General features: G+C 42.3%; 1 protein-coding gene across 1 annotated transcript; it reads right to left on the bottom strand.

Annotated features, from left to right (window-relative positions):
* Positions 1-6,280: 6,280 nt before the first annotated feature.
* On the bottom strand, positions 6,281-13,280 carry LOC137310473 (tubulin beta-6 chain-like). The gene is made up of 4 exons (XM_067978251.1): positions 13,149-13,280; positions 12,419-12,527; positions 12,101-12,211; positions 6,281-7,603 (listed from the first exon to the last, which is right to left on the bottom strand). The coding sequence occupies exons 1-4, from the start codon at positions 13,203-13,205 to the stop codon at positions 6,537-6,539; spliced, it is 1,344 nt and encodes a 447-aa protein (XP_067834352.1). The 5' UTR covers positions 13,206-13,280; the 3' UTR covers positions 6,281-6,536.
* Positions 13,281-22,778: the final 9,498 nt, after the last annotated feature.

Below are 22,778 nucleotides of genomic sequence, written 5' to 3' on the forward strand. Positions count from 1 at the left end.
TCATAACAGGTTTGCTAGAAAAATTCGGCATATGGTGTAAGAGGAAATGTAGCACCATGGATAGAGAGTTGGTTGACAGACAAGAAACAAAGAGTTAGGTTAAATGGGTGTTGCTTGGACTTGATAGATGAGGCGCTGGGCCCACTTTGGGAGGTTTGGCAAACAGTAAGGAGGACTGGAAAAGACTGCAGGATGACAGGATAGCAGAATGGGCAGATAGGTGGCAGATGCAATTTCATGTGGATAAGTGTGAAGTAATACATTTTGGGAGAAAAAACAAGCAATGGGAAGCTATACTCAGTTCAAATCATCCCAGAAAAGTGTGACTGCGGGTAAATACCATAAAAAAAGGCCTATGACATTTTACTGAGTCTGTATGGGTAGAACTGAAAAATAAGAAGGGAGAGATCACTTTGATAGGATTGTACTACAGACCCCCATATAGTCAACGGGAAATTGAGGAGCAAATATGGAAGGAGATTACAGACAGCTGCAAGAAAAATAGGGTGGTAATAGTAGGGGACTTTAACTTTCCCAACATTGACTGGGACAGCCATAGCATTAGGGGCTTGGATGGGGAGAAATTTGTTGAGTGTATTCAGGAGGAATTTCTCATTCAGTATGTGGATGGCCCGACTAGAGAGGGGGCAAAACTTGACCTCCTCTTGGGAAATAAGGAAGGGCAGGTGACAGAAGTGTTAGTGAGGGATCACTTTGGGACCAGTGATCATAATTCCATTAGTTTTAAGATAGCTATGGAGAATGATAGGTCTGGCCCAAAAGTTAAAATTCTAAATTGGGGAAAGGCCAAATTTGATGGTATTAGACAGGAACTTTCAGAAGTTGATTGGGAGAGTCTGTTGGCAGGCAAAGGGACGTCTGGTAAGTGGGAGGCTTTCAAAAGTGTGCTAACCAGGGTTCAGGGTAAGCACATTCCTTATAAAGCAAGGCTGGTAGAAGTAGGAAACCTTGGATGACTCGGGAGATTGAGGCCCTAGTCAAAAAGAAGAAGGAGGCATATGACATGCATAGGCAGCTGGGATCAAGTGGATCCCTTGAAGAGTATAGAGATTGCCGGAGTAGAGTTAAGAGAGAAATCAGGAGAGCAAAAAGGGGACATGAGATTGCTTTGGCAGATAAGGCAAAGGAGAATCCAAAGAGCTTCTACAAATACATAAAGGGCAAAAGAGTAACTAGGGAGAGAGTAGGGCCTCTTAAGGATCAACGAGGTCATCTATGTGCGGAACCACAAGAGATGGGTGAGATCCTAAATGAATATTTCACATCGGTATTTACGGTTGAGAAAGGCATGGATGTTAGGGAACTTGGGGAAATAAATAGTGATGTCTGGAGGAGTGTACATATTACAGAGAGGGAGGTGCTGGAAGTCTTAACGCGCATCAAGGTAGATAAATCTCCAGGACCTGATGAAATGTATCCCAGGACGTTATGGGAGGTTAGGGAGGAAATTGCGGGTCCCCTAGCAGAGATATTTGAATCATCGACAGCTACAGGTGAGGTGCCCGAAGATTGGAGGGTAGCAAATGTTGTGCCTTTGTTTAAGAAGGGTGGCAGGGAAAAGCCTGGGAACTACAGACCGGTGAGCCTGACATCTGTAGTGGGTAAGTTGTTAGAGGGTATTCTGAGGGACAGGCATTTGGAGAGGCAGGGACTGATTAGGAACAGTCAGCATGGTTTTGTGAGAGGAAAATCATGTCTCACGAATTTGATTGAGTTTTTTGAAGGGGTAACCAAGAAGATAGATGAGGGCTGTGCAGTAGACGTGGTCTACATGGACTTCAGCAAAGCCTTTGACAAGGTACCGCATGGTAGGTTGTTACATCAGGTTAAATCTCACGGGATCCAAGGTGAGGTAGCCAATTGGATACAAAATTGGATTGACGACAGAAGACAGAGGGTGGTTGTAGAGGGTTGTTTTTCAAACTGGAGGCCTGTGACCAGCGGTGTGCCTCAGGGATCGGTGCTGGGTCCGCTGTTATTTGTTATTTATATTAATGATTTGGATGAGAATTTAGGAGGCATGGTTAGTAAGTTTGCAGATGACACCAATATTGGTGGCATTGTGGACAGTGAAGAAGGTTATCTAGGATTGCAACGGGATCTTGATAAATTGGGCCAGTGGGCCGATGAATGGCAGATGGAGTTTAATTTAGATAAATGTGAGGTGATGCATTTTGGTAGATCGAATCGGGCCAGGACCTACTCCGTTAATGGTAGGGTGTTGGGGAGAGTTATAGAACAAAGAGATCTAGGAGTACAGGTTCATAGCTCCTTGAAAGTGGAGTCACAGGTGGATAGGGTGGTGAAGAAGGCATTCGGCATGCTTGGTTTCATTGGTCAGAACATTGAATGCAGGAGTTGGGATGTCTTGTTGAAGTTGTACAAGACATTAGTAAGGCCACACTTGGAATACTGTGTACAGTTCTGGGCACCCTATTATAGAAAGGATATTATTAAACTAGAAAGAGTGCAGAAAAGATTTACTGGGATGCTACCGGGACTTGATGGTTTGACTTATAGGGAGAGGTTGGATAGACTGAGACTTTTTTCCCTGGAGAGTAGGAGGTTTAGGGGTGATCTTATAGAAGTCTATAAAATAATGAGGGGCATAGATAAGGTAGATAGTCAAAATCTTTTCCCAAAGGTAGGGGAGTCTATAACAAGGGGGCATAGATTTAAGGTGAGAGGGGAGAGATACAAAAGGGTCCAGAGGGGCAATTTTTTCACTCAAAGGGTGGTGAGTGTCTGGAACGAGCTGCCAGAGGCAGTAGTAGAGGTGGGTACAATTTTGTCTTTTAAAAAGCATTTGGACAGTTACATGGGTAAGATGGGTATAGAGGGATATGGGCCAAGTGCAGGCAATTGGGACTAGCTTAGTGGTATAAACTGGGCGACATGGACATGTTGGGCCGAAGGGCCTGTTTCCATGTTGTAAACTTCTATGATTCTATGATTCTATGATTCTATATTTTATAAATAGAACATAGAGTACAAGAGTAAAGAAGTAATGATGATTTTACACAAAACATTGGTTAGGCCACAGCTGGAGTACTGTGTGAAGTTTTGGACATCCCTTATAGAAAGGACATTAAAGCTATCGAGCATGTTCAACATACATTCATCAGGATGATGCCAGTGATGGGAAACTTGATGAGGACAGACTTGAGAAACTGGGACTATTTCCAGGGGAGTTCAGAAGGCCAAGAGGAGATTGAATTGAGATTTTAAAAATTATTTAAATTTAATGTGATACAGAACAAGTTTATATCCCTAAGGGACAAGATCTCTAGTTGCCAAAAAAAAGCCATGGATAACAAAAGAGGTAAGTGACAACGTAAAACTAAAATAAAAAGCGTACAAAACTGCAAAAAATAGCACCGATCCTGGCGACTGGGAGTGATACAAAGAACAGCAAAGGGTGATAAAACAGATAGTAAGAGCTACAAAAAGGGAGTGTGAAAAGAAACTTGCAAGGGATATCAAAATCAACACAATTCTTTTTTACAATTGTATTAGGAAAAAGAGTGGCAGCAATGTGGACCCCTTAAAAACTGATAATGGTGATATTGTAAATGAAAATAAGGAAATGGTGGACATGATAAATAATTACTTTGCGTCAGTAATTACAGTAGAGGAAGAGGATAACTGCCGGACACCCCAAGGAAAGTAATTTTGAATCAGGGACGGGGACTCACCATAATTAATGCAAGCAAATTAACAGTAATGAAGAAAATAATGGCACTAAACAAATCTCCAGGACCGGATGGTTTCCATCCCAGGGTTTTAAAGGAAGTAGGTGAGAACATTGTAGACGCCCTAACTATAATCTTCCAAAATTCTCTTGATTCAGGAACCGTTCCTTTAGATTGGAAAATTGGACAGGGGAATGTCTATGGATGTTGTTTATGTTGGACTTCCAGAAGGCATTCGATAAAATCCCTCATCAGAGACTGTTAGCTAAAGTTGAGGCTCATGGAATTGCGGGCAAATTATTGACCTGGTTATGGAATTGGCTGAGCGGCAGGAGACAGAGAGTAGGGGTAATGGGCAGGTACTCAAATTGGCAGGATGTGACTAGTGGTGTCCCACAGGGATGTGTGTTGGGGCCTCAACTATTCACTGTATTTATTAACGACTTAGATGACGGGATAGAGAGCCGCATATTCAGGTTTGCCGATGACACAAAGATAGGCAGCATTGTAAGCAGTATAGATGGAAGCATAAAATTACAGAGATATTAATAAAGTGAATGGGCAAAACTGCGGGAAATGGATTTCAATGTAGGTAAGTGTGAGCTCATCCACTTTGGAGCTAAAAAGGATAGATCAGAATACTTTCTAAATAGTAAAAAGCTCGTAACAGTGGAGGTCCAAAGAGACTTAGGAGTCCATGTACATAGATCATTAAAATGTCATGGACAGATACAGAAAATAATCAAAAAGGCTAATGGAATGCTGGCCTTTACATCTAGAGGACTAGAATACAAGGGGGTAGAAGTTATGCCACAGCTACACAAAGCCCTGATTAGACCACACCTGGAATACTGTGTACAGTTCTGGGCACCGCACCTTAGGAAGGATATATTGGCCTTAGAGGGAGTACAGCGTAGATTTACTAGAATGATACCTGGACTCCAAGGGTTAAATTACGAGGAGAGATTACACAAACTAGGGTTTTATTCCCTGGAATTTAGAAGATTAAGGGGTGATTTGATCGAAGTTTTCAAGTTATTAAGGGGAACTGATAGGGTAGATGGAGAGAAACTATTTCCACTGGTTGGGGATTCTAGGACTATGAGACATAGCCTAAAAATTACAGCCAGGACTTTCAGGAGTGAAATTAGGAAACACTTCTACACGCAAGTTTGGAATTCCCATAAACAGCAGTTGATGCTAGCTCAATTGTTAATTTTAAATCTGAGATTGATAGATTTTTGTTAACTAAAGGTATTAAGGGGTATGAGGCTAAGGATAAAGATATGGAGTTAGATCACAGATCAGACATGATCTCATTGAATGGCAGAACAGGCCTGAGGGGTTAAATGGCCTACTCTTGCTCCTATGTTCTTATATTCCTATGATCGAGTAGGGAAAGACTATTTCCTCTATTTGAGGAATCGGTGATGAGGGCTCATCAATTTAAAATAATCACCGAGAGGGAAGAGAGAGGCTAGGAGAAATTTATTTCACAAATGATTGTTGGATCATGGAATGCTATACCATAAGGATTAGTTTAGGAAGAGACCTTTGCTTATTATAAAAGAAAATTGAATAAATATTTGAAGCAGAGAAAGTTACAGAACAATGGGGAGAGCATGAGTCAGTGAGATTAGTTTTGGTTTGCTTTAGCAAAGATCCAGCACAGATATGATAGGACGAATGGCCTCCTTCTCTGCTGTAAAATTCTGGAGATCTAAGAATTATAGGGAAAAGGAAAGACAAAATGCACGGTGGCGGATCAGTGAACACCATACTTGTTGTGGGGACTGGCTACTAGACTTCAACTTTCTACACAAGATTCCCTAAAACCTTCAAGTTTTAGATCTTAGCTGAAATATTTGGAGAGGTGCTAAAGAAGTCAAGGTGCTATCCTTTGAAGGAACAAAAACAAAAATTGCTGGAAACACTCAGCAGGTTAAACAGTATCTGTGGACATGATGTGGAGATGCCGGTGATGGACTGGAGTTGACAAATGCAAGGAATCTTACAACACCAGGTTTTAGTCCAACACTTCACCTGACTAAGGAGAAAGCCTCCGAAAGCTTGTGATTTTCAAATAAAACTGTTGGACTATAACCTGGTGTTGTAAAATTCCTTGCAAGTATCTGTGGAGACAGCAGGCAAGATGGGAAAAGATAACACAACCTCACATCCAGGAAAATAAACCTGTTGTTTTTTTAATCTTCTCCCTTGTTCTGTTCCTCTTTTAAATGCTGTTCATCTGTAATATCTTCCAGTTCTGAGGAGGAGTCCCAATCTATCTTGTCTGTTCTCTCTACAGATGCTGCCTGACCTGCTAAGCGTTCTAGTGTTTTTGTTTTAGATTGCCAACATCTGCAGTATTTTGCTTTTAGTTCACCCTGTGCAGGAATTCTGACACTGCCTTAACAGCTGGCGACAGAGCTTTGCTAGCAGGGTCTGAGGGTTGGTAGCTTCCCAATTCCTCACTTTGAGGTAGCTGTATAATGCAGGGGACCTGGTAAAAGGCAACAACATTCTGAAACATCAAGAAATAATTAATCTTGCAGCATGAAGGTTGTAGCATTTTAATAAGTTCAATCTGTAATACAAAAACCAGTTGCCATCTTATTTGTTGATCTACAAGTTACTTCCAATATTTACTTTGAACTTTTCATTTTCTTAAAGTTGTTAATTATAGCAAAGGCACATCAAACAGGGATTTGGTGATTAACAAAAGTAGTTTAAAATTAGAACATTATGTCTTATAACCCAGAAATCTTTTATAGATGTTAACAATGGCAAAATGTTGAAACGTAGAATTGTATAGCAATTGTTTCATTGAGTCTCATCTGGTTCTTCTTCATCCTCTTCAAAATCCTCGCATTCATCAGCTGTAGCATCTTGGTACTGCTGGTACTCGGATACTAGATCATTCATATTGCTCTCTGCTTCTGAAAATTCCATTTCGTCCATTCCTTCCCCGGTGAACCAGTGCAGGAAAGCCTTTCTGTGGAACATGGCTGAAAACTGTTCTGAGATCCGTTTGAAGAGCTCCTGAATGGCCGTGCTGTTCCCTATAAAGGTGGAGGACATTTTGAGCCCACGGGGTGGAATATCGCACACGGCCACTTTGACGTTGTTGGGGATCCATTCCACAAAGTAGCTGCTGTTCTTATTCTGGACTGCAAGCATCTGCTCATCTATTTCCTTCATTGACATGGGACCTCGGAATACAGTAGCAACTGTCAGATAACGTCCGTGACGAGGGTCGCAGGCGGCCATCATGTTTTTGGCATCAAACATCTGCTGGGTGAGCTCAGAGACCGATAGCGTGCGGTACTGTTGGCTGCCCCGGGCTGTGAGTGGGGCAAAGCCGGGCATAAAGAAGTGCAATCGAGGGAAGGGCACCATGTTGACAGCCAGTTTCCTCAGATCTGCGTTCAACTGGCCGGGGAAACGTAGCGAAGTTGTCACTCCACTCATCGTTGAAGACACTAGGTGGTTCAAATCCCCATATGTCGGAGTGGTCAGTTTTAAAGTACGGAAACAAATATCATATAGTGCCTCATTATCGATGCAGTAAGTTTCATCTGTATTCTCAACCAACTGGTGGACAGACAAGGTGGCATTATAAGGCTCAACTACAGTGTCTGATACTTTAGGAGATGGCATAACGCTGAACGTGTTCATAATTCTATCAGGATATTCTTCACGGATTTTGCTGATCAGGAGGGTCCCCATGCCAGAGCCTGTGCCACCTCCCAGTGAATGAGTGAGTTGAAACCCTTGGAGGCAGTCACAGTTCTCACATTCCTTTCTCACAACATCCATTACCGAGTCTACAAGTTCGGCACCTTCTGTGTAGTGTCCTTTGGCCCAGTTATTCCCTGCACCTGTTTGTCCTAATAGACAGAGATAAAGAAAGAATTACAAGTTGACTTGAGCTAATTAATACTAGAATAGTACTTCTATTTACACTACAAACGTGTGGACTACTTGATTATATTTTCTTATCACAAATATGTTTGTTTTGCTTAATTCTTATTCTAACCTTCCACACTGAGAATCCAACAGTACCCTTTGAGGTCAGCACAACTTTACAACATCAAAACTGTTTCAATTGTTGGAAGTTAACTTTTTAAAACTTGAGTTTTCATGTGTATGTTAACATGGCATAAACAAGATACACAAAAAAGCAACAATGGAGTCCCATGTTTATTCCAGTCACAAAGATTCATTCATGTGATTGATGCTGCCAGAACTTGTGAGATAAAATTGGCTACCCTACTATATCTTCTCAGAGACTCCTCACCTAATTAGGGTCTCCAACTGCTGGAAAATGGAGTCATTACATGTTCTTTCAATGTTGGTGGCTTTTGAAATGCCTTTATAGTGTTGAGCAATTAGGCATAAATACGCAAGAAATGTTAATGTCCACTGTAGGTGGTGGAGGACGAAGAATTGGACAGACTAACAAGTGTACTGGTGTCACTGGCCAAAGCTGCAGTCACTTTGAATTTGTCAAAGGTGGAAAGTAACTTACTCTCAGCAAAGCTGTCCAGTGAAACCTTCCCACAATAAATAGTATCACTGTGCGTCTGGCCCATAGGAACATGCACTACAGGACAGGAATAAGTATGTCCATTTTCCATTGTTCCTCCTCCCACATTGAAATGGAGCACTCCACTCACCCAACATTGGTCCATCCAACCGCTTAGATGAACATTAACAGTTCTTATCCAGTCTAGTCAGGGATTGGAACACAATCCTTTGAGTGGCAGAACATTTAGTGCTCTACAGCTTGTAGATCTGTTAAGTTAACTTGTTATTTTTATTTCCTAGAATTTGTCACTCACCACATTAAGACAGTTCTTTATACAGATGAAATTGTGAATGGTTTATTTTGTTTTAAAAATGTGAATACTAGATGACAGCTTCAATGGAGACCCAACAGCTAACTGAGTAGAACCGGTAGATTTTAGAATTGATCTTTATTTCTTTTCCTGTTAACTACCTTATCACATCACTCGTTATTTCCCAGCTGAGAATTTTTTAATCAGTCTCTAAGAAATAGCGGGATTGAGCATTGTCAGGTTTTCTGATTTTCCTTACTTCTGGGAAGGAACTTAATTTTAAAAATTTGTTCTTGGGACACTTGCAAGGCAGCATTTATTGTCCATCCCTAGTTGTCCAGCGGGCATTAAGTGTCAACCACATAATTTGGACTGGGGTCACATATAGACCAGACTAGATAAGGGTAATAGCTTCCCTTCACAAAGGCCATTAATGAATCAGTTGGGTTATTACAACAATCCAGCAACTTTTGTGCTCATTTTTCTGGTGCCAGCCCACAAATTACCAGATTCATTGAATTCAATTTGCCAACTTGCCATGGTGGGACTTGAACTCACAATCTCTTGAGTTGCTAGTCTATAATCACTAGGCTACGGTAGCTATATCTCTAACCTTTATTATCCTTCCAGAGTGAGATCAGGAATTCACCGTGTGGGGGAAATCAATCAACGGTTACATTTTAGGTAGAAATCCGTTTTACAACACGTTGTTTCACAGTCTGTGGAATAGCTGTACTAATGAGAACTGGTAGCTGATTTTTTTTTTTTTGTTATTTTTCTCATCTCAAATGATTTGAACTCCAGACAATAAATTGCACAATGTGCTGAGTGAAGTTGCAGCCACACTGCTGAATAAGCTGAACATTTTCAAACTGCTTGCATCAGCCACACTGTAGCTCGTCAGTCAAGCTTTTGAAAAGGGTGGTCGACCGCTGAAGGAAAAATGTGCTGAGCTCATTCCAGCTGCATCATCTCATTTTATTGGCCAACTGAAAAGAAGTGCAACCAAATAGAATACATTTACTTAAACCCCCTGGCACCGTTATAAACACGTTTTGTAGAATATATTTGTAAGTTATATACTCTGAAGAACACTCCTGCCATTAGACATTTTAGTGGCCATCTGGTTTCTGTAGGGTACATTTTGAGGCATTACACTTACAATATAAACCCCCCCCCGCCCCGTGTGATTCCATTAAGAGGCCAAGTAAATCTTTAACAGCTGCTGCATTGAAGTTTCTTTGCCAGTTTTTAAAACTCCATTATCTTAAATACAAGCTGCACAGACAAGGGTCAAAGGCTCAAAGTTCTTCCATGTAAGCAAAAAAAACCTTGTCTTAACAGTATCATTCCCCCGCAATGATGTAATTTTGTTCTCTTACACAGATGCCTATATTTGAAGACAGACGAGATCTAAAACTCCACCTCCAGACCATCAGTCGCGAGGACTAAAGATATTGTAAATTGGTTCCGAGTTTCTCCCTGTGCCACTGGCCTATAGCCACTTGGTGCAATGTCAATACACTATGGCCATAACATCACTGGCTGTTAAAAGCTTGATAGCTAAAACAGGGGGCTATTTTAATCTAACTCACCATTCGGGAAACTGACAGGATCGGGTGTAACGCTGGTTTTACACCCCGCCTGATTTTACTCTCCATTGAAGTCAGTGAAGAGTAATATCAGGCGAGGTATAAATCCAGTGTTCCACCCAACCACATCGGTTTCCCACCAGGCCAATTAGGTTAAAATTGCCCAGACAGTTTCTAGTCAAATCAGCCACTAGGATAGCATCGTGTTCAAAACAAAACTGGGCCACCATTTTCTGTAGAGGGAGCTTAGATGTTCAGCACAAAAGCAAAATAATCACATAAAACACCAGTGCAACACACCCAGCAATTGGGAGATACACTATTATTCTACATTTAGTACTAGATTCACTTCATGTCATTGTACTTAGAAAGCTGAACTTAAAATCATTAGGGTCAAAGGTTATAAATTGGTTACATGGCAAATTGTGAAATTAAGTTCACTTTTATTCTCAACTGAATCTAATTTGCATACTTTTCTATAAAACATTCCTGTTTTCCACTTGCGGTATCCAGCTGCCTCATGTCCACAGACATGGAGCTCACTTTGCTACACTAATGAATGATTAACACCAAAAATATATCGGCAGGACAAAAGTGCTGAGCTTCCCATGAAGCCAGGAAGTGGCAGAATCTGCCCAGAGATGTCAGCTAACTCAGACCATCATTCAAAGCTGGATTCTATTTCAGATTCCTTGGTTGGTGAAACAAGTATAAAAACAACTGGGACCTATTTCACAGTGTCATAATATCTGTCCCAAGCCATGTTCAGATATCATTCAGGGAAGGCAACTTGTCTAGATTCAATTCACCAGACCAATCTCATCTAATGCATACTTCTCCTCATCCTCCCAATTTGCTCACTTCTTTCCCCTCCAGAAGGCACTGACTCACTGCTACGGTTCCAAAGGAAATAACAGCCCTGCAGTACCTCAACCCCCTCGTTAGTCAGCAAGCTAATCAACCACGAGGTATATCACAGCCAAACCGAATTCCATTCTCACTGTCTGTATACACTTGTTTTCCAGCAAGGGGCATTGGATAGTGATCGGAGGTGAGCTAGTCATTTTACTCTCTCCTCTGCCTGGGATGAAGAGGCCAATCGTAACACCTTAATAAACGAACGCAATATAAAGTAGGAAACAAATCTCGGGCCTGCCTATTCTCTCTGGCTCAATAGCACATTGGGCAGCACATGTACTCAATCAGGAACCTCCTCTGCAGCGAAATTCAATCCATAAAGGAAACATAATTAATTGAATTCATAGATCAATTTGATGTAAAACAGGTCAGGAATTAAACTGTGTCACAAAAGGCAACCATTTCCCAGGCCTTTCTGACAGCCTTTGGGCTGATAGTCAGGAAGTTTGCCAGAGTGCTCCAGGGTGACACAACCCATCACGTCATAAGATAGCTCTGAAACATATGTCAGAGAGCCCCCTTTATTAAACAGATTGAAAAGCGAGACTTTCTGCTATACTGTGCACTATGGTAGCAGTCAGGGCAGATTTACAGTAAAGGCTGTACCAGGGATTAATCCTCTCTGCAAAACACCCACTGCAGCCAATGCTACACAAATAGGATTAGCTATATTTATTTGAGGGTATGCTAGTTTTCCAAGTCTCACATCTGCGAGCTCCAGTCATGTGATTTTTATTACACTCTCTACCTGCCTTGCTTTACATTTCGCAGTTATGCCAGCCCGAATAGATTTCATTTGGGAGTTATTTTTTTAACTCTAAATATTGATCCCATTCCTTCCCCTCATCCTCATGGACATTCACATCGTTGATTGGGTTGGGTTTTCAGGCGAAATCGACTTGAAACTGACAGCATTGGTTTGCACGGGGTCTGAAACGTGCAGTAACAAACCGCAGTGCGCGTGTAATCTGTACATCACTATTGTGAAAGGCCTAGAATTACAGGGACACGTATAATAAGGCGACAGGTCACTTACCGAAAATGAAGTTATCGGGTCTAAAAAGTTGTCCTAAACTACCCGATCGAACACTGTCCATCGTCCCTGGCTCTAAGTCCAACAAGATCGCTCTGGGAACATATTTCTGTGCTGAAAGATTGATTTTTTTAAAAAAAGTTACAATGTAACAAAGTTAGTTACTACATAAAAAGTTAGTTACTACCTAAAAAGTTATATATAAAAGACAAAAATCCATGAAAATATCACCCAGCTGTTGTACGAAGAATTTAGATTTCACCAAGGTGTCAAAAATCCATATTCAGATTGATACTTTTTACTGAATTAAATGAAACTCACACATCGCTTCGTTATAATAGACATTGATTCTCTCCAGTTGCAAATGTGAGTCTCCATTGTAATTTCCCACAGGATCGATCCCGTGTTCATCGCTAATCACCTCCCAAAACTGGAAAAAAAAGAGAAAATAAATGTAAGTATAGGGTTAGGAAGCCTGGCTGGATTTATGGATCCACTGCCACCGCCTTGGTCTTCAGCAATTAAACTTTTAACTCATGAGTATAAATCTTCGCACAACAGACTCAACCCTTCAGAATTGAAAATATGTTGCATATATTCATATAAAACCGCAGTGAGTTAAGGCAGCTGCGGATGTGTCCGATTCAGTCAGTGCCACTCCCTGACCTCGAGAATCAGAGAGAAAAAAATCGGACGTACTTCTTGAAACCGACTGCACAGATTGAGAGCAATAATCTAGCAAAAAATACAAAGCAAATTGCTTTGACTGAGTTACATTTCTCCTTACTCTTCAAATCGATCATCAAATGCAGTATTCATCCGAAAAGTCCAACAGGACTTTGATGATGAGATAAATAAGAGAGACAAAAAAAACCACACACACACACACACACACACATTCACTTAGAGTCACACAAGCTTTGAAGCCCCTCAAAATAAACTCGGGGTGAAATACCGAGTTCACCGCACCCACAGGGTAAATTCAGGACCAAAGTCTTTTGAGACTCTCCTTGCACTGGAAGCATTATACTGACAACGGGACTGCTATCACCTTGCTTCCGATCTGGTTTCCACACTGTCCGGCCTGTATATGGACTATTTCACGCATTGTGCTGCTCCCAAGTCTCCCTGGTTTGAACTGTTCTGATTTTTCTCTGCTTCCCCGTATCACCCTGTGATTCGCCTCTCCTCCTTTTATATCCACTACATACATGTCAGCTCAGACAAACCCTCAGCATTCCACCACAGCCTACCCTGCTCGGCATAGGCGTGATCCAGACCAGATCATCATCACTGGCGCGTTTCCAAACTGCTAACTTCTATTTCAGTAAAAAAAAAATAACCAACAGTTTAACATTTCGGCCAAGAGATGCAATCTTCTGTCTCATTTTTTTTTCAACCGAATTTATTTTTTGTTTCGTTAAAGCTGGAATGAACTTTCGATCATTGGAGTGGCACTCACCCATTTAAACTATTCTCCCAATCTGTGTATTACACAGCAAATGTTTAACTTATTTGAAAGTATTTTCACAGAATCATACAGTACAGAAGGAGGCCATTCAGCCCATCGTACCTGTTCCTGTTCTTTGAGAGGGCTACTAATTCCCCTGCTCTTTCCCCATAGCCCTGCAATTTTTTTCTTTTAAAGTAAAAGACTTATATTTATATAGCGCCTGTCACAACCTCAGGAAGCTCCAAAGCACTTTGCAGCCAATTAAATATTTTTGAAGTGCAGTCACTGTTGTAATGTAGGAATTACATATAAAGTCATATATCCAATTCCCTTTTGAAAGTTGCTATTAAATCTGCTTCCCCCACCCTTTCAGGCAGTGCATTCCCAATCATAACAACTCGCTGCCTAAAAACAAATTCTCCTCTCCTCCCCTCTGGTTCTTTTTCCGATTACCTTAAATCTGTGTTCTCTGGGTACCGAACCTTCTGCCAGTGGAGTGACATTTTCCTGTCATTATGTTTTTTAATTTATGCCAGAAACGTTTGCTAAAGAAAGCACCTGCTCTAAATTTGATATGTTTCGAGTTTGCCGAGATGTTAATAATATCCAGTGGTGCCCAGCTTTTCCGACTGGGGTCCATAAGGGGATCCCAGGGGATCCATTGGATCATCAGCTTTCTGTCCGTCTGGGAGCAGTAATACCCCACATTGCAAGCACGGTGTCTGTAGAATTCTGTATTTTATATTTGTTCTGCATTTGTTAACTTACTTGCACATCATTTCTGTTGCTATGTAGTAGTAAAAACGATAGCACTGTTTTCTTTAGGGTAGCTGGCACTGTCTTTCGGAACTTAAGATGGTGGGGAGGAGGGAGAGTGGATGTTGGGGGCTGCCCAAGAGTGTCTGGCATTATGTCAATATTTGCAGGATGGATGTCAGTAATTACAGTGAATTCCTGAGAATGTGCTAATATCTACAGGGAGTGTGTGGATTTTTGCAGAGAATGTGTCAATATTTGCAGGGGGTCTCTGGAGTGTCAGTATTGCAGACTGAAGAAAAATCGCATATCTTCCAGAGACTGACTCAAAAACAACACTGAGTGAGGCATGAGAGGACATAACCTGCTGGTTCTCTTCATGGGGAACAGTATTCGACATAAGGGGAAATTAAAGGGAGGAAGAAACAAAATGAAACAGAGAATAGATAAACTTCTGCTCACATCCAGTCAAGTTTTTTGTATTTTTCTTTCCTTGAATTATATTACAGCAAGCCACCAGGTTGCTAAGGCACATTTTATCTTGACACTGCTGTTACTTTAAAATGGTTTTATTTTTATGTTGTCGGACTCATGTTTTCATTCCTGTGTATGTTAAGGCTTCTCTTCCATTGGAAACCTCCATTACTGATAAAGAGGGGATGATTTGCTTGGAACTCGGAGAATTCCTCCTATCTATAGCTCTGTATCATTGGCCATAAGTTGTCTCATGGAGAGTAAGTTATTCTTTTAGTCCTTATTAGTCCAAGGTTGCGGTATCAAGAATGGGAGACTAGATGCAGAATGCAGCTGGTCACAGAGTGAAATATACAGGAGGAACTTAGACAGAACAAGACTGAGGCAAGAAAATGGAGAGAATAAGACCAAGTCAGACAGAAAGGAAGAGAGTTTGAGATGGTGCAAGGATAGTGTGACTAAAAGGGGAAGGAGCAGAGTGTGGGAGGAATGGATAGCAAGAAAGCCTTTAACTGTTTGACATCACAGTATTTTTTCAATGTCACACATTGAACTGATCAATTAAACTGGCCCTTCCAGATGCCACCTCAGGTTTAGCCCAGAGTTGTAGAACCTTGATATATTGCTTGACCCTGAACTCAGTCTCCTCCCCACATCTAATCTGTCACCAAGAGTACTTTCTTTCACCTCTGCCATATCACCCGACTTTGCTCCACCTGTCTCCTTCTACTGCCAAAACTCTAATCTACACTTTCATCACCACTCTCTACTTACTGGTTACTCCTGCTTCTACCACTCATACACTACAAATTATCAAGAAGGCCTGTGTGCTCATCCATACTAAGGCCCATGTCCCCATAGAATCATAGAAAGGTTACAGCACAGAAGGAGGCCATTCAGCCCATCGAGTCCGTGCCAGCTCTATGCAAGAGCAATCCAGCTATTCCCCTACCCTATCCGCGTAGCCCTGCAAATTTTTTCCTTTCAAGTACTTATCCAGTTCCCTTTTGAAGGCCATGATTGAATCTGCCTCCACCACCCGTCATTGCCAAACTTCAATAGTTTCCGGTGTCCCAGAGAATTGACTTTAAGAGTCTCATGCTCATCTTTAAATCTCTCTTATGGCTTCATTGCTCCCTATCTCTGTGATCTCTTTCAGCCTTATGTCTCTGTGTGCACCCCTTCTACACTGGCCCATTTCTTGTTGCCCGTATCCACTGCACCACCATTAGCAGGCACCAAATCAACCATTCCACAACCATCCTCTGGACCTCACTCCCTCAGTGTCACTACCTGGTCAGCTCCTTAAGAACATCGTCTTTGACTGTGCTTTTACTCCCTCTTGACTCTCTTCCCTTTCCTCCCCTTCTCCCCCACCCTCCACTCGATGTCCACTTACTATCCAGCATCCTGTAAAATGCTCCCAGGTGTATCTTTGCATTTAGTGGGTGCTATAGAAATGTAGGCTGCTGGTTGTTGTTATCACTGGACATAGAACTTGAGAAACGTAAGGTATGGAATGAGAAAAGGTCATTAGGCCCACGAGCTCACTTCTTCCAACAAACTACTTCAAATTTACACCATCAAGGTGGGCAGGGAGGGGGCAATCCAGGATTTTAGAAAGACCGCCACCTCATAATATTTTGTATCAATATTTATTATCCTAATTGTCTTGGGTTTGGTTCAGTTCACTTCAGCTCTGTTCAGACAGAGCCCCGATCAGGCTCCAGTACGCCATGACTGTGGTTATTGGGAGTAGAGTTGACCTTGCGTTCAACTTCTGGTCACTACCTTTAGGCTGAGTTGAGGATAGAGCCAGGTTACCAGAGCTGTTGTTGGGGTGTAGGTAGTAGAGGTCTTGAAAACCGTAGTTGATTCTCAGGAAGTGAATGGTTAGCAGGCACAGCCATATCAGGGGCTGAGATAGAGCTAAGGCAGGGGTTCTTGGGGCTGAGACTGATACTAGGAGTATGAAGTCAACTTGGGCCTCGATCTCAGAGTCAGGGCAGCAGGTATAATTTATCTCTGCACACTAAGGGTTTTATGAGTGTGTGGGAACTCCCTTGCATCATGATTCATCCATAATTTACTTAATCTCCTGAGAGAAGTAAATATCTACAGGCAAGTTTTGCAAGTGAAGAAGCCTCTGTGGAATTTCTTCCTGACCATGAAGGTAATTGAGTAAATACTCTGGACTGCACAATCCACATTATTTAACCGTGACCTGCTATATTCCACACCTTCTGCTCCAGATGTCAGCCTGAAAGGATCTGTAATGCTTTTGTCACATGTTCAGAAACACACAGAATAATGAAAAGCGATAAAGGTACACCAGAGTACCACCACCTCATTCCTAACATCATAATCAACAAGCAGACACCATTTATCACAGACATGAGAGCTAGATTTCCCAATTGGTGTCACCCATTTATTTTAAACAGACTAATGCCAATGTTAAAATAATGTCGATCATAAAATGTACTTGTGTCTCCACTCTGCCTTTTTAAACCAACCCCTGAATCTCGATACATGAACGGGAAAGTTGTCTGGTTAAAAGTGACTGAGTGCATCAGCCACATTCTAGTGCACACATTGTCCCAGCTGGGGCATCTTGCTGTGTGCGCTGAGTTGGATTATTTTCCTCACCCTTCAGCTCCAATTTTTGCACTGCAAATTTCCGGATGTGTGAGTTGATAATGACATGGCAAAGTCAACTGGGCATCTGGGACCTTGGACAATGGGACTAATAGTCCATCTCCTTAACCAATTAAATTTAAAGATTTGAATGGTTAGCAAAGCTCTGAAGTCGCAGCTTGGACATCTGATCATTTAAATGAAGTTTACATCACCGAATTACAGGCAGGAAAATGTGCAGTTCTAAGTTTTTTTGCCTATGGAACATGACACATATAAACATATGAATAAGACAGCCCCCTGACCAGGGTTCAGATTGTTTTTTAATTCATGAAATTCAGGAACTGAAGGCAGTTGTTGCCTACATGCAAAAGCTATATGTTTTATAACAATTCAAAGCATGTGTTACTTGTGGAATCAGCAGTGATTGTTGGTTATTTACAAATTAGTGGACCCACATATTTTGAGGCGAGGTGAGGGGTAACTCTAAATCCTGACAAGCTGAAATGAATTTAGCATCGACTTTACTCCCAGCCAGAATCCACAACAAATCAATTTAACAAATCAGTTTAACTTGCATCCTGGTTGTGTGATGTATGTGGCATGTGCAGAACAATGATCATTTAATTGCTAACTGGTTTGAAAGTGGAAGGCCATTGGAAACATAAATCACCCCATTTATGGGGTCCTTACGCCGTTGAATACCAGCCGTAACTTTCTGCGGCCAGTTTAATTTGTTTTAGCAGCTCAAATGCAGCAATTTCTTGAAACGCACGAGGAGATTGACGGCGAGCTCCCATTTTCTCGAGGCTAACAGCGGAGTGGTGAAAATCGTCCAGCAATTTATGGCGATTCGCAACTCATGTCATATCTCTTCCTCACAACAAATTGCTGGATTTTTTACACACTAATAATGGTGTGCCTTTAACTCACCCTTATTTTGCCAGCAAATTCTGGGCCAATATGTCTATGTGTTCCTGCAATGCCACTCAACCTCTCCGGCCCAGAAGGGGAACAATTGAAACTGTGGAGTCTCTGTTCTTAGAGGTTTTTTAAATTTAAATTTTTTTTTTACTTTTCCTTTCTGTCTCTTTTTTTTCTCTCTCTCTTAGTCCAATCTCTCTTTCCCTCTCTTTATTTCTCTTTCTGTATCTAATTTGATTCTAATTCACCCTAAATCCTTTGCTGTATTCCGTTCTCTATCCTTAAATTTAATTGGTTAAGGAGGTAAACTGTTGGTCCCGTTGTTCACCAAGGCCCCAGGTCTCCCGTTGACCTCACCGCACCGTTATCAACTCGCACTTCCAGCACAAATTTAATTGGAGCTGAAGGACGAGGAAAAAAAAACCAACTCACAGCGAGATGCCCCGTTCCAGCAAATCCTGGGCCACTGTCGTTGGTTGGAAAAACTACTTGTGTCTCCACTCCGCCTTTTTAAATAAATCCCATGAATCTTGTTACGAGTGGGAAACTTGCCTGGTTAAAAGTGCATCAGCCGCATTCCACACATTAGAAAGAATACGGCAAAATACTTCTATCAGGGAAAAGAGGACAATAACCGTTGCAGATCCTTACAGACACTACAGCCTCCAGTTCTGTCATCTTATTTCAAATGCTTTTAACGTTCATTGTATAAGCATTCTAATGTCGATTTGCCTCCTTTCATGTCCCTCAGTGTCTGCTTTTTCCTGAGCTCCAGTACTCGTATGTTCCTCTGTGTTACCATGTCTATATCCGCTGGTTAACTACCTGCTGCATCACACTCCCTTCCATTTGGGGTCTTGGTTACTCTCCCTCGCCTACCCCAATCTAGTTTAAATGATTTTTAATTGCTGGCTCAATGTTCCTCACAAGTCTCTTTGTTCCTACTTGACTTAGATCTTCCATGATTCCTTTTTATTCTGAAAATGCTCCCAATTGTTTACGAAAGTAGCATTGTTGTTTTGAGATCTGGTTGCCAGCCATTCATTTACAACCTCCATTTTTTTGGTGAACTCCCCTCCGTTACCAAATATAGGAAGAAAACCAGAGAACGTTAATTTGCATCCCCTATCTTTGAGTTTTAAGGCAATCCTTGTGTATGAGCCTTTTAAGGCCCTTAGATTATTTCTCCCTATGTCATTTATATACTTAAAAAGGAAAAAAAAATGCAGGGCTATTGGGAAAGAGCAGAGGAGTGGGACTAATTGGATAGCTCTTTCAAAGAGCTGGCATCGGCATGATGGGCCGAATGGCCTCTTTCTGCGTTGTATGATTCTATGATTTACCCTTACATGCACTACTACTACTACAGGGCCTGGCATGACCCCTTCAGTTTCCTCAATGTTACTATTCTAGTCCTAGGTAGACAGTCCATACTGAGGGCCTTTACAACAGGCTATCTGTTCTCCTGAGCAATGAGATAAAAATCGGGAGGGTTTGATAACGGGCAGTCAATCCACCCCACCAGGTTACTGCCCAGGCGGTGAAGGTAAGAATTCTCCCCATCGGGTCTACTGTAACTTTATGATTGTCATTAAAGCTGGACTCAGGAGCAGCATTAATTGAGAGATGTTATTACGGAGATCCTATTATTGAGTCTATTCAAACAAATGTTAATTGTAAGATTGGGGTGGATTCAGCTGTCCACTGCCACTTGTGCTGTCACTAATCACTCAACAACAGGGACTATGTTTGCAGCAGGGACCGCATGTGCTGTGGGTTTTGTCAACAGGAGAATCTTGTTTCATGAAAGATACTCTTGATGACGTGGAGTCTTCAGATCACACCTTACCACAGCCAGTTCAATTACTCTATACATGGGTCTTATGTTAAAGATAACATTTACCAAAACCTTATTATATTCTGAACTTTCTTTGCTTTTGTAGTAAGAAATCTTGCACACTACGGAAAGAGATCCTACTTATTTCACTTTTACAGCTTACAATTACATAAATAAGTGAATAACATCTTGCTTTTATAGAGCTCCTTTAATGCAGTAAAACATCCCAAGGCGCTTCACAGGAGTGGTCTCACACAAATTTTGACACTGAGCCACATGAGGAGATATTAGGACAGGTCTTGGTCAAAGAGATAGGTTTTAAGGAGCGTCTTAAAGGAGAGAGAGGCAGAGGGGTTTAGGGAGGGAATTCCAGAGCTTGGGGCCTAGGCAGCTGAAGGCACGGCCGCCAATGGTGGAGCAATTAAAATCGGGGATGCAAGAGATAAGAATTGGAGGAGCGCAGAGAGCATTGGAATAGCCGAGTCTAGAGGTAACAAAGGTATGGATGAGGGTTTCAGCAACAGATGAGCTGAGGCGGTGGTGGAGACGGGCAATGTTACGTTGGTAGAAGTAGGCGGTCTTGGTGATGGAGCTGATATGTGTTCGGAAACTCATCTCAGGGTCAAGTAGGACGCCAAGGTTGCGAATGGTCTGGTTCAGCCTCAGACAGTGGCCAGGGAGAGGAATGGAGTTGGTGGCTAGGGAATGGAGTTTATGGCAGGGACCAAAGACAATCGCTTCAGTCTTCCCACTATTTAGTTGGAGGAAAGTTTTGCTCATCCAGTACTGGATGTCGGACAAGCAGTGTGACAAATCAGAGACAGTGGAGGGATCGAGGGAGGTGGTGGTGAGGTAGAGCTGGGTGTCGTCAGTGTACATGTGGAACCTGACATTGTGTTTTCGGATGATGTCGCCGAGGGGCAGTGTGTAGATGAGAAATAGGAGGGGGCCAAGGATAGATCCCTGGGGGACTCCAGAGGTAACAGTGCGGGAGTGGAAAGAGAAGTCATTGCTGATAATTCTCTGACTATGACTAGATAGATAAGAATGGAACCAGGCGAACGCAGTCCCACCCAGCTGGACGACGGAGGAGAGGTGTGGGAGGAGGATGGTGTGGTCAACTGTGTCAAAGGCTGCAGATAAGTCGAGAAGAATGAGGAGGGATAGTTTACCATCGTCACAGTCACACAGGATGTCGTTTGTGACTTTGATAAGGGTCATTTCAGTACTGTGGCAGAGGCAGAAACCTCTGATTGGAGGGATTCAAACATGGAGTTGCGGGAAAGATGGGCACGAATTTGGGAGGCAACAACACGTTCAAGGACTTTGGAGAGGAAAGGGAGGTTGGAGATGGGGCGGTAGTTTGCAAGGACAGAGGGTCAAGGGTGGTTTATTTTGAGGAGGGGGGTGATGACAGCAGATTTGAAGGGGAGAGGCAACCGTTAATAATATCAGCTAACATGGGGGCTAGGAAGGGAAGTTGGGTGGTCAGCAGTTTGGTGGGAATAGGGCCGAGGGACTGGAGGTGTGTCTCACGGACAACATGAGCTTGCAGAGGGCATGAGAGGAGATAGAAGAGAAACTAGAGAAAGAACAACTAACATGTTGCAGGCTTTCGGTCAGTCTCATTTGCCCCTACCAAGGGGATGGAGCTCTACCTCCTCTATATCCCCTTTCCAACTGACCGACTTTCTGAGTGTAAGAACATTTTGAGTTCATTAAAGCAACCTTCTGAACAATCAACTGATCAGATGAACAAACTTCAAATTCATTCAGAATTTAATGGAAACTTACGGAAAGACGTGCAGCCCAGATACATACTCAACATTTGGACCTATTGTCAACACTTGCTGGTGTTGCGGAGAGTGGGGCGGAGGATCACATTTAAGGGATCACATTTCAGGAGGGATCACATTTCATCCAGAGCCTTGAGGCTGTGCAGGTCCTTACAATTTGTGATGAGTGTTCTTATACCACGGAGATACTTTGTACTGTGGTATCGAGGTATATTACCTTTAGTCACGTCTGGCCAAAAAAAATAATAAAATGTTGGTGTTTGAAAAAAAAATCCAAATACAATATAAATGCAGTTGGCCACAAAAATACAAAAGATTGATCCTGCTTTCAGATTGCTGCGTATTGTGCTAGACCAGGTGCTGATCAAAACACTGGGATCATTTTTACCCCTACATGCCTGGGGAAAACCAGGAAGATAGGCAGTGAAAATCGACTGGGATGACTCACTGCCGATGTCTAGCCTGGATCCTGCCGTCGTTAATTTTAACCTGCTTTTCTGAGCTGGCCGGGTCCTTCTTTAAATATACAGGTTGGGGTCCAATAATGTCATCAGGCCCCGATGTGATTTTAACTCCGGCCCCAGTGGGGAAGCTGCTGCAGCTCCCCTCCCCACCCAAATAAGATCAAGTGAGAAGACAGTCAGAAGAAGAAGAGGCCATTCAACATCAGTTTTTTACTTTCCTTAGTGGGGCCAGACCTCTAGGCCCCACGTGGAAAGTTTAGGCTTCTCCGGCCCGTGACTCTGCCTTATCCCCCCCCCGCCACCCACCATCCCTCATCATAAGACCCCCACCCACCACCCACTG

The sequence above is a fragment of the Heptranchias perlo genome, chromosome 3 (assembly GCF_035084215.1).
Source record: "Heptranchias perlo isolate sHepPer1 chromosome 3, sHepPer1.hap1, whole genome shotgun sequence".
Taxonomy (NCBI): domain Eukaryota; kingdom Metazoa; phylum Chordata; class Chondrichthyes; order Hexanchiformes; family Hexanchidae; genus Heptranchias; species Heptranchias perlo.